This window comes from Mirounga leonina, unplaced genomic scaffold, assembly GCF_011800145.1.
Source record: "Mirounga leonina isolate KUSES-001 unplaced genomic scaffold, KU_Mleo_1.0 Mir_174, whole genome shotgun sequence".
Taxonomy (NCBI): domain Eukaryota; kingdom Metazoa; phylum Chordata; class Mammalia; order Carnivora; family Phocidae; genus Mirounga; species Mirounga leonina.
Window position 1 is genome coordinate 18,835,615 of NW_023270451.1, and position 13,130 is coordinate 18,848,744.

The 13,130-nt window shown below is 37.7% G+C and overlaps 1 protein-coding gene across 4 annotated transcripts in view; it reads left to right on the forward strand.

Moving 5' to 3' along the window:
- CDK14 (cyclin dependent kinase 14) overlaps positions 1-13,130 on the forward strand; it is a 548,800-nt gene that overhangs the window by 234,229 nt on the left and 301,441 nt on the right. For all 4 annotated transcript variants that reach the window (XM_035020525.1, XM_035020522.1, XM_035020524.1 and 1 more), the window contains exon 6: positions 1,533-1,627. In XM_035020525.1, coding sequence (XP_034876416.1) covers positions 1,533-1,627 — 95 coding nt within the window. The remainder of the gene's footprint in view (positions 1-1,532; positions 1,628-13,130) is intronic.

Below are 13,130 nucleotides of genomic sequence, written 5' to 3' on the forward strand. Positions count from 1 at the left end.
AGACAGAATCACTTCAGAAAGAGAAAACTGGGACTCCATGAGGTTCACAGCACTGACTACAGAAAAGATCGAAAGCGAGTAGGATTAGAAACTGTTGGCTGGAGGAGAGATTCACATATTTAGGGAAAGGATCGGACCCCTTGAAGTTGGCAGTGAAAGTAAAAAAGGAAAGAATAAGGAGAAATTAAGGATCCTGTAGAAATGAAAAAGAAACAGAACACCCCAAACTCTCTCCCTTTCTGCCACCAGCACCATCCATAATACCTACATAGAGGAGAGAACTGATGTAAGAGAGGACTCTCAAACTAAGAACACAGTCCCTTGAATGAATAAGACTAGAACAAGCACATCTATATAAAACTGCTGTAAAAATTCAGAAAATATAAAATAAATGCATTTCAAAAAACAACCATAAAATTAAAGAAAACTGTACACAACAAACTGTAATCTAAATTAAATTTTCTTATTCAGGCTCTTGGGTATATGAAACCTAAAAACCCCACCTTGAAGTGGTAATACAAAAGCTAAGAAGAAAAATGCACAAAAGCCAAAATGAAATGAGTTAATTGAACTCCTGGGAAATGTAGAAGAAAAGACAAAACTAAATCAGAAATGAAGACTAAGTTACAAGATGCTCAAGGGAAAATGGATTGAAATGTCAGATGACCCAATATATTCATATTTACATTAGATGTAAATGGTCTAAATATCAGTTAAAAGTCGGAGGTTGACAGAATGGATTTAAAAAGCACATGACCCATTGATATGCTATTTATAAGAAACTTACATATTCAAATCTAACTATATTGGTAGGCTAAAAGAAAAAGTAAAAAGATACATCATCAAAACTAAGCTAGAGTTGTTATATTAATATCCATAAAACAGGCTTCAGAGCAAAGAAAATTACCAAAGACAGAGAGACATTATATATTTATAAAGGAGCCAGTTCACAAAGAAAATATAGAAATCCTAAATGTATATACAGTAAACATCACACACAAAGCAAAACACATAAAGCAAAAACTGGTGGAATCAAATGAAGTTGACAAATCCCCAGTTACAGTTGGGGATGTCAACAACCCTCTCTTGGTCACTGATAGAACCATTTTTCAGAAAGCCGGCAAGTACAGAGAAGAACTCAGCAACATCATCAACCAACAGAATCTAATTGGCGTTTATGGAACTCTCCACCCAATTTCAGCAGAATATATATTCCATATGTATGGCATGTATACCAAGATAAACCACATTCTGGGTAATGAAACAAACCTTAACAAATTTAAAACAATTGAAATCATACCAAGTATGTCCTCTGGCCATAATGGAATCTAACTAGAGTTTAACAGCAAATAACAGGTGAAATAACTGGGGGGAGGGGCTTCATCTAAATGAAAACTCTCTTCCACTACCCTTGATTCTGAATAGTTATTGGCTTGGAAAATGGGAAAAATAAATATCTCATCTGACAAAATGATAATGAAACATATCAGTTGATTATTATCCATCGTCTTTTTGTCTACTTTGTTTTACAGCTTCTCTCTTAAAAGGACTAAAACATGCTAACATAGTGCTGCTTCACGACATCATCCACACCAAGGAGACGCTGACACTTGTGTTTGAATATGTGGTGAGTAAAATAAGAATTCAGATTTTATAAACATAAATAAAAATCTTGTAGTATTATGATGGAGTTTCTTATTTAAGTTGCTGTACCGAAGTATTTTATCTATTAAGTTTGTATAATTTTGAACAATCCAGAAAAATTTTAAACTGAATTTTCATCAGATATATTATCTATTAATAATCTATTTGTCACTGGATATGCTGTAATTTTTAGGTTTACCAAATAGGATTAAACAGCATGACAGTGATCACTCCATCAAAGGAAGTTCTTTTCCCTTTGGACTTACAGCTTGGTTTCTCAGAAGCATTCTTACTAAGATTTTTTTTTTCCTTTTTGGATGGGTGGAGGAAAGCCTGATACTTACAATTTAGACTTCATAGTTTTCTCCCTCAGTTCGTATTTCAGCTATTAATTAAAACTTCCAATTTGCATAGCATACAATGTAATGATCTTACTGTGTTGAGAGTATTACTGCTAGAAGACTTGGACTTGAACTCATAATTAATCTTTCTCCGTTTCTCCTAGAAAAACATATGGTATTTATGTAGCACCACTTCAGCCTTTAACTGTGGAATCATGAGATGTAACCATGATAATTAACATCCCAATTTTCACAGATGGATCTGAGAACATATAATTTATAAGATACAAATGACATTGGTGGAGACTTTTATTGAGGAGAGTAGCTATTGGTATTGTGAATGTATTAGGATCCCATTTTATAAATTACCACACTACTTTTTTAAAAAATTTGAAATAGGTTCCATGTTTTTTTAAAAAATATATAATAGAATGCATATTTGCAACATTTTTTATCTTGCTAATGTCTGCCTACATCTGTTTATCATTTGAAAATTGTTGTCTTATGAAGAAGCCATTTATCTTCTCTATTTACATATAAATGATAGATACATTTGAATAATATGGTAATGTGGCTACAAGGACAGCTAGAGCTGAGCAGTTGAATATATTACATGCTACCAAGAATGGATGCAGATTCGCACATCAATGCAAATATAATTTCTTTTGTTTAATCGGTGATTTTGGAGTCAATAATGTATTCAGTTGACTTAGAATTGGAATTTTTGTTTGATATTTTCCAGTAGGTCTAGTTGCAATACTGCAATTAAATCTAGATTTTTCTTAGTATACTTGACTAACTTTTATGTTTTGTAGAAAAAAAGATTTAAAAAATGTACTTATTCCCTCCTCCAAAATTAGATGGTTAAGCTAGAAAGAAAAATAGTTTGGCCTCTAAAATCAGTAACGTCAATAGAGAAACTAACAGAATTAATATGAAAATATGTCCTTCAAGTCTTAAAAGAAAACTAAATATATTTGTGAGGCTAAAATCATTTGATGATTTTATATTCTGTGCAAGTGGCCACATGAAGGAAATTCACTGTTCTAAAATATTTGCTAACTGATTAAGACTGACTTTTAAACATGTCCTGTAATATTTGCTAACTGATTAAGACTGTTAAATAATCACTCTTCTTTGTGTGAGTGAAATTTCCCCTGGTCCCAATTCTTGTGGAGCCATCCCAGGTCAATCAGCCACATAATAGTGTGGACATTAGCAGTACTTTCAGGCAACGTTTTATTCCCAACTTCTCTGAGGGAGTCTAGACGTAGCTTAACCTATTGTCTCTTTGAGAATGAGGCAAGCTCGCATCATTCATGGTTTAGGACTGCCCTGCCTTGCCTCTTCTTGGGTCCCCCACTCTATCTTTATTTCCTCACCTCCCCATTGTTCCTGCCTTCCTCTTTTCCATCTAACCCTTGTCTTTTTCTGTTCTTTTCATCTCTTGTCCTTTTGCTCTCTCTGGTGGAGTACTTTTTGTTGCTACAACTAAAGTTTGCTTGGGTTTTGTTTAAGTAAAATGTTTGAATGGATCTCTGAAATCAGAGTTGGGGTGGGGGGTAGGGAAGAGTTCCAGGCTGTAGAAATAGCTTACAAGAGTCTTCTGAGTTAGAGTTGGGGAGTTGTGGACTCCTTGGCAGTATTAGTGTGACCATGTGGCAATTGCTCAGTATAAAAATAACTCCCCAGAATATTTCCTAAAATTTTTATTTTTTGATACTGCTTTTTCATTGCTTGTTGTTTGTACATCTACTGATACCTTGAGGAAGATTAAGGCTCCTACATATTTTAATGGATTAATCAGATTGCTTTCCTCACAGTATCTGGCAGAAATAAATTCTGCTTTTTTCTTGTATGTTTCATAGTGATGGAAAGGCAATAAAAATTTCAAAGCATGAAATGCCTTGGGAATTAGAGCAGATCTAGGTGAGGGACATAGGGTACTGTGGGCTTGGCATGATGAGTGGTGGATCAGAAAAGGAGGTGAAAGTTATGACCACAATACTAGAAATCAGTAACTAAAATTTATTTATTGTTTTATGCTGAGCATTCTGCTGGGGGCTTTACATTCATTACCATTTTTGATGTTCTCAGTGGCCTCCTGGAACTATGAATGTCACTTTACAAAGGAAAAGAAAACTAAGGATTAGGGAGATTGGGTACTTATCCAGACCCATTTTACTCTGGTTCCCAATTGTAATGTTGTATCTCCCACTTATTTTTACAACTGTAGTTAGATTGAGTCTTTGGTCAGAAGAGGAAAAGGAAATTTTCTTCTTTCTTTCCACCACCCTCCCTTACTCTGCTCTTAAAATCCTGAGTACAGTTAAATCCTGAATCGGTTAAACTGCTTTGTTCTTTAAATAAGTGTTGTGGACTGGTCAAAAGCCTCATCATTTAAGATTTTATTTTAATTATGAAATGTTTTTAAGTTTCCATAAAGCAAACTTATAATTACAGTATTGCCCCCTGTATATCACTGGGATCTACTTACACACACGCACACACACACAGAACCTTGTTGTTTAGCAAGCCCTGAAATCAATATCAAACACCTTAATGTGCAGTTTCCTAAACTTAGTGATTATATTGCCACATTTCAAAATTGTTAACATCAAAGTTGTTTTCTAAAAAAGGTTGATTTTATAGTTCCATGTAATTAATAATACCCTTTTTTTGAGGAAGGGGAATAAGTAAGTTAAAAAGTGTAAGACAGGAGCGCCTGGGAGGCTCAGTGGGTTAAGCGTCTGCCTTCAGCTCAGGTCATGATCCCAAGGTCCTGGGATAAAGCCCTGCATCGGGCTCCCTGCTCCGCGGGGAGTCGGCTTCTTCCTCTGCCTCCCTCTCCCCTTGTTCCTGCTGTCTCTTTTTCAAATAAATAAAATCTTTAAAAATAAATAAAGTAAAATAAAAGTGTAAGAAAAATACACCGTGCCCATTGAAACCCTAGGTATGAAAGAAAAGTAAAATAACTTAAGATTCACTAGGTACTACTGGATTTTTTCTTTGGATTTTAGTTAAGTGTTCAAGGCTTTTTTTAAGGTTCCTATGTAATTTGAGTTCCACCCAGTGAAACACTCTTATTTATTTATTTATTTTATTATTTTTTAATTTAAATTTTGATAGTTAACATATAATAACATTCTTCTTTATGATCATATACATACTGCATAAAAACATTTCTGATCTTTGCTTTAAAAGAGAACTTGAAGTCCAGCTGCTTTGTGTTAGTTCCACAGATGATATTGCAGGTTACACAAAAGCCTTGGGAGGACCAGAATAATGAAATAAGTGATGAACAATTAGTGATGTGGAAGAGCACTGGAAGATTTCAATGACTTTGGAGGTCATTATTAAAACTCTTCAGTGGATAATAGGATGCTGCTAGTATACACTGTCTCTGCAGTACTGTGGAAAGTTCCTAAAATGTCTGAAATTTAGATTCTTATACACTTTCAAAGCGTGTAGATATAATCCGTGAGCTGCAAGGTTGGGGACCCGCTGGAAAATGTGCAGCTCAGTTTGCTCCTGTTTTCAGTACTGTCTTCCTGCCATTGTTGTCCAATGTGAAGGAGCAGTTTTAACCAAGGAATGAGTCAGTTAGCTTGAAAAATATATCTGGTTTCACAGTGGTTTAAGACATTGTTATAGCTGCCCTTTTTCCTACATGGGTTTGAGTGTTGGCAGAGAAATACTATAGAAAATAGTGAAAGTGCTAACAATTTTTTTCTACTTAAAGAAAGTTAAGCAATTTAGTTTTTTTTCCCCTTTTCTTTCCTTTTTTGGCCAAAGACAAATTAGTGCCACATTAACCTATTTAACATCATGCTGAAAAATTTAAAACATGTGATTATGTAAATATATATTACCATTAAAGCACATAACTATTCTGTTCTGGTTTTTATTACATGAGATCAAAGTATGTATAGCAGAACTCTTCATTGCACATTTAATTATTATGTATAAGAAAAAAAACAACAACCCTATAGCTTATGATATTCACTGGAGCACTCATTTTATTTCTTCTGCTGTGGGGCAAACTAGTAAAATAGTCAAACTAATGTGCAATAGTATGTAAAAAAAAAAATCTATATTACATATGAAAAAAAGCTGTGTCTCCAAAAATCATGTGAAGTGATTTATGAATCACCAAAATTCATGTAAGTTATTTATTTTTTTTTAAAGATTTTACTTATTTGAGAAAGAGAGCACAAGCGGGGCGAGGGGCAAGGGGAGAAGCAGACTCCCTGCTGAGCAGGGATCCGGATGTGGGGCTCGACCCAGGGACTCGACTCTCGGGGACCTGATTCCCAGACTCCATCCCCGGCCTCCGGGATCATGACCTGAGCCGAAGGCAGACACAACCTACTGAGCCACCCAGGCGCCCCTATTTTTATAGTAATTTTATTCTACAAAGCCCTCTCTCATACACATTATTCCATCAGATTCTGTCTTTCGCCCTTTGAGGTACATAAGGCATATATTATTGTTGCCCAGTTTTGTTTGTTACCCAGTTTTTATCGAAGAGGAAAAATAATGCTTAGAGAATTTAAAGTGAAATCACTCAGTTAAGTTAAAAGGGTAAAGACAAGACTTCTGTGCCCAGATCCATGTTATCCTCTCTCACCTTGACGGCTAGTGTTGGGATGAAGACCCGTCTTCAGAGTTTTATATGATGGTCTGAGGTGTGTGTGATGTTCAATATGGGACTGGCAGCTGAAAGTTATGTTCTTTCTTTGCTCCCTGCCACACAATTTACCTCATTATTTGGTTTTTCTGCCTCATACATTTTGATTTCTAAGTCTATGAGGAATGCTTTAATTTGCATGATTTTAAGCCACATCTGTTCTCAAAAACTGTAGCTCTCCATCAGGATTCTGATTTCCAGATTAAACTCTCCTGGGGCAATGGCACATTTTTCTGCTTCCTGTGAGATGAAATACATGTGCACATGTAGAGGCACATACAGCTGTAAATGGGGGTGATCAGGGGCAGCCTCACTGAGAAGGTAAAAAATCTGAAGGAGATGAAGGAGGAACACACAGGTATTTGAGGCACATGGTGGAATTCAGGATATATTTTCAAGGCTGAGCTGATAGCATTTGATGTGGGGTTTGACAGATGAAGAGGAGTCAGGGATGACCCCCAAGGATTTGGACTTGAGCAACTATGATAGTGGAGCTGCGTGAGGAAAGATAGGGCAGAGTGCAGGAGGAGCAGAGTGGGGAAGACGTGACTCAGATTTAAATGGGTTAAAGTTGACATGCACCTTGTATGTGCAAATGGACATGTCACAAGGCAGTTGGATGCATGAGTCTAGAATTTAGGAAAGAGATCCAGGGTAGACATTTGGAAGTTGTCTGGGTTGTAGATATTGTTTGACAAGGGGATTGTATGGGATCACCAGGTGTGGTAATTGTTACCTTGGTGGTCCTCAATGAACCATGCCTTTGTATACTCACCCCCTTGTGCAATCCTTACCCCTTAATCAAGGTGGGGCTTTTGGTTGCTCTAACCAATGAGCACCATGGTGGAAGTGACACTCCGCCAATTGTGGTCCTGACAGCTTCTCTTTTGCAATCTTGAGCATCCTGACCAGGATGTGTTAGAATTCCAGTTGTCTTGCTGAAGAGGCCATGTGGCGAGGGAAAGGCTGCAGAGGACATGGAAGAGAACAGAGAACCTGGAACACAGTGTAGAGTTGGGCTCTATGTATCGGACCCCAGCCAAGCCATTTGCCCAGTCTAGCTAAGTGCCAGACGTATGACGGGAGAAGCCATCTTGGGGAGGAGGGAGGGTGGCGCATTCTGGGCTCACAAGTATCACCTGGCGCCAAGGGCCGTTGTCCCTGATATGCCTTTTCTGAATTTGCAACCCAAGAATTGTGAGAAATAATAACATGGTCATTGTTTTAAGCCACCCAGCATAGGGTTGGTTTGTTGTTCACAGTCAATAACTAAAACAGCCTATGAGTGAATGAACACAGAAAATGGAAAGGAATTTCATGGACTGACCCCTGGGGCATTCCACCATCAAGGGTCACAGTGATAAGGAACTATCAACAAAGGGTACTGAGAAGAAAACACCAGTGAGAAAGGAGACTGTTCATGAATTCAGAGGAAGCGGTTTCATCGGAGACTGAGCGCAAGAGCAGAGCAAGTGCCTCTCCAGTGCCTAGCCCAGTGTCTGGCGCATAGTAGGTGCTCAGCAACTCTGTTTTCTGGGAGGGAGGGAGTGACATTTGAAGCAGGAAGAACAAGAGATTATAGTAGTGTCACCATCTAAGGCAAACAACCGAGAGAAAGCGGAACTAAGTCACGTTTTAAAATTTTTTCTTTATCTATTTATCTACATCCATCTTTAGTTTCCATCGACAGTCTTTAGTTTTTTTCTCTGAAAGCAAATATTCTTCCAAGCAGAAGGTGCAGAGCAGATCTGCCTCCACAGCAATTAGAGCAGGCCTCGGACAACGGGACAGTCAGAAACCACCTCGTTGTGTCAAAAGGAATTAAAGGGCCTGGCTGCTCTGAATAAATGTACCTGTCCGAGTTCTCTCTTGCCAGCAACAGAAATTCTCTTTGGCTGAATTAAACAGACGAGTTTATTGAGAGGATATCATGTGGCTGACAGACCTGCTGGGAAGACTTTAGAAACCGGCAGGAACCGTGTAAAGCTGACGACCCAGACCGGAGCCAAAACCATGCCACGGAACTGGCCATGGAGCACCCTGCTGCCCCCAGGAGTGTCGGCTCCAGACACTGTCTCTTACCTCACTGTCCTGAACACCCTAGTGACTGGAGGTTACTACCTCTGCCGATGATGTCAAAATTGCATTGACGTTCTCCCTGCTTCTTCAGGTTGCGTTAGCTCCTACTGCAGAGTTCGGTTTGGTCGTGTGTGGTAGGTGACGCTAGGTCACATGCTCAAGTTTTGACTGCACAGTCACCTGAGAGAGCGGCCTTTTGGCTTTTGCAATAGCAGCGGGGCCTTGCCTTCCACCAAAATGCATAAAGCAGGGGATTTTCACAACACAGGGGGTACGGTCAGATTTAGAACACACTTTGCTCAGTTCCCTGCTCTTCCCAATCCCCTCCCCCCAAAAAACACCTCATGAACATCCACTGGAATGAGTTCATTGTGTAGCCCCAGATAAATTACATCTAGAATGTGAAAAGAAGTGCCCGTAGTGTGTTAATAGAACTGTCGTCTATAATCTTTGAAAAATCAAGAATGAAGGTGAGCAGAAGTAATGCTGGTTTTTAAAAGGTGTGTGGGGGGGTACTGGGTGGCTCAGTTGGTTAAGTGTCTGCCTTCAGCTCAGGTCATGATCCCAGAGTCCTGAGATCAAATCCCACATCGGGCTCCTTCCTCAGCTGGGAGCCTGCTTCTTCCTCTGTCTGCCACTCCCCCTGCTTGTGCTCTCTCTCTCTGACAAATAAATAAAATCTTTAAAAATTTTTTAAAAAAATAAAAAAACAAAAATAAAAGGTGGTGGGAAACAAACCTGAATCTATGGACACAATAAGCACATGATAGAACGTTAGTGAAATTCAAAACTAGATCTTTGGACATTAAAGTCTAATAATCTTCATTCCCTTTTAGTAAGTAACAGTGTTATTACTTGATTTCAGCAAAGCTTGTGACAGGGGCTCTCATGACATTCTTAGATAAAATTGAAATCCAGTTGTCACAAGATTATTATTCTTTCCGTTTATTGCTGGATGAACAACTTTACCCAAAGCCTATTGATTAATGAATTGACATTAGGGTAGAGAAAAGTTTATCAGGGTATGCTGGAGGGCATTGTCTTTGACCTTGTCCTGTTTGATATTTTTATTAATGACTTAGATGAAGACATGGTGATGGTGTGCTTGACCTATTTGTGTGTGTCATAGCTGGGAGCTATAATTAACACTTGGGGTAATGGAATCAGGGCTCAAAAAGAATCTGATGAAATGATGAATGGAAACTACAGGGTGAATTGCTGTGGGACAAATAAAACAATGTGGTTAAGAGAAAAAAAAAAAAGGCAAGCCCAAACTCATATGGAAAAACAGGGTGGAGGAAAATTAACTTCAAAATGCAGTTAATTTCATATGAAAAAGACTAGTAATTTCTTTGGTTCAATGAACTGAAGCAAACAGGAGTATGCACCTAGGAGTATGTCTGTGAACCATGTACAACATGGAAACAGTGACTTATTCAGGAGGATTAGATGTACTAGAGAGTAGAGAAAAGGTAATGTGTGTATTCCAGACAGGACAAGAAAGCCAAGCGTGGGAGTTCTGGGGAGGCTAATTTTGGCTTAATCCTGGGAAAGATATTCAAATGTTTTGTGTTACTTATAAATTAAATGCAATGTCTTGAAGTGTAATGAATGTCTTATCGCTAAAGTATTCAAGTAGAGCGTCGGTTGATCCACATCAGAAATTCTGTAGGGAGGGTTCCTGACCTCTACTCTATGCAAGGGATTGAAATATGTAATTTAGTATGTTATTTCATGTTGTCCCAACCAAAACCATGAAGTAGGTGGAAGGTTCCTCCATTTTGCAGATGAGGAAATTCATGCTAAGATGTCAGATACTCCATGTATGACCTGTTCAGTGGCAGCATGATATCATCTCCTGTGTCAAGTGTGAATCCAGGTGACTCCAACTTTACATAGCAAAGGACTGACTAAGGTTTTGCAACTGTTAGGTGAACTCATTTCATTTGGCATAACTTTTAGAAGCAGAAACACAACTTGTTATGGTCATTCACTCATTCATTCATTCATTCATTCATTCATTCATTCATTCATTCGTTTGTTTTCTCCTCCAACATATAGGAACTGTCTTCCAGGGATTATCCTTGAGCTCTAGAGATACAAATATAAAACCTTTGCTTTTAAAGAGGTTGAAGTCCTGTGGAGGACTGTGATCTTAGGCTAGATAGTGTCTGTGTGCCATTTGGGTTATAAGCTGCTGTCACAGGTCTTCCTGTGCCATGGGACTGGAACACATTTGTGTTTTAGTGAAAACAGCGAGAAAACCGGATTTGACTTATGGAAGAATTTCTTTATGGAAGAATTTCAAGGATGTTTTAGTTTCATGTATGGAGAACTAGTTATGCAGTGTCATAGTGTGATCCTATATTCTGAAGGGGGCTGGGTTGTCATTCAGATCCAAGTACCAAACATGAACAGATGTAAGCATTGTGGATGACTGAATGTGCAGGCGGCGTAAATAGAAGAATTCTGAAGCAGAAGGAGAGACTAAAGAGAAACAAACTTGCTTTCAATCAGTGCTCTGTTATAAACTTCTCATTTTGTCTAATTCGTAGGACAAAGTCAATTAACTTCTTTGCTGTCCTTTACCCTAATGGCTTTTACTCATCTGACAAGGAACCCTGGTCTCTCTTAGTCATTTTCCATTGTATTTGTTCACTTACTATGTTGGGTGCTGGGATTTTAGTTTATTTTTTCTGTTTACATCATACCTATCTTGTATGTGTTCTAGTTTTATTTCATATAGTTGCCATCCTTATTAGGAAGTCCTAATCATAGTTCAGGATTTTAACTCGCATGATTTAAGATAGAAGTGTATCTGGTCTCTTAACTGTTGCTATAGTAAACCCCTGATTATCCACAAAAACACAGTTTTGAGTACATTCCTGTAAATGAGACTGCTTTAATGAGAACACGCTCTGCCTCTGTGGGCTCTTTAAATTCTTAATTATTTTTCTTTAATTTTGAATTTCATCATTTAAGCTATAGACATGTAATTGGGAAGCTGGAATAATGTGTGATATTTGAAGAGAGTACATTGGTAGAAGCAGATCATAGGGAAGGTAAGAACAAAAGTAAAAAGAGAATTCCTTTAGAAAGGAAAGAACATACTTTGCATATTAATTGTTTGGATTTTTTTCCTCACAGGAATTATTTCCATATTTCTTAAGTTAAGAAAACAGTAATCTTGGGACAACTGAGCATGTTTCAAGGGACAGGTGGAGGCCCTAGAGTGATGCATTAAATGTAGTAAGACTGACAGTAATGATCAGCTTGGAGAAATTAGAGAAACGTTCCAGTTTAGGTGCTAAAGTTGCTGTCTGATGAAAGTACCCGAGATCAGGAGAAGAGGATCAATAATTCCAATTACCTTCATATTATGTTTGATTAGGCCATGAAGTGATTGAAGAAAAAAATCATTAGCAAATTTATCTCTAAGTGAGAAAGTATACATTATTATATGTCATACAAAATGGGGTGTCTGCAGCTTCTCACCAGTTTTCAGAATCAGTAACTTGAGAAATACATTGCAGTATAATGCCCATTCAGGATTTTCTTTCCTTTTATTGTTGTTAGTGTTATTGTTGCTCTTCCTATTTCGTGCATTTCAAGGACAATTTAATTAACATCATATAATGTTTTAGTCTAATATGTGTTTTGTGCTTTGGTAAAGGGATGTTAAACCCACTCCAGGTTTAAATCATTTTTGTTGATGTGATTGTTGTTTTTATGTGAGTTACACATCATACGCATATAAAGAGTCAAGTAGTTTCATGGTCTGCTATGAAAAAGAGCAGTTTTTTACTTTCCAATCTTTTAGGTGATTCTTTTGGATTTTCCTCTGAAAATCTAATAAGACTTTCTTTTATTACCACCTCTTGTCACCTTTTGGCATCATCCATTGACTCCTATGGTGGAAAACCTGAATTTAGTGGGGTTTTTTTCATTATTCCATTTTTAACAAGTGAACACATCCTATTCTGCCGTCCTCCCATCCTCTCATCCTCTTAGTGTAGATGTATTATAATTTTGATTAGATCAGAAGTTCAGTATTGACATTATTATGTCAATACAAATCTTGTTTGTAGCTGAGGCATATAGTATACTTTTCCTCTTCAGTTCAACTTTTGGTTTCCCTGAAATTAATAACAGTTTCCAATTTTCCATTTCTACCATTAATTTAAGGCCTTCTCAAGCCTCTGCCTGGTGCATCTCCCTTCTCTGGCTTCATGGGATGCTTTCTGCTCTCTCCTGAGGTGGAGCTTCTTCTCTCTCCATCTCATGTTGTTTTATTTTGGGGGAATAGTTTCTAGTAGCTTTCTGGGAAAGAGTGTGTGGAAGATTTTTTTTTTTTTTTAGATACTGCATTTCTGAAA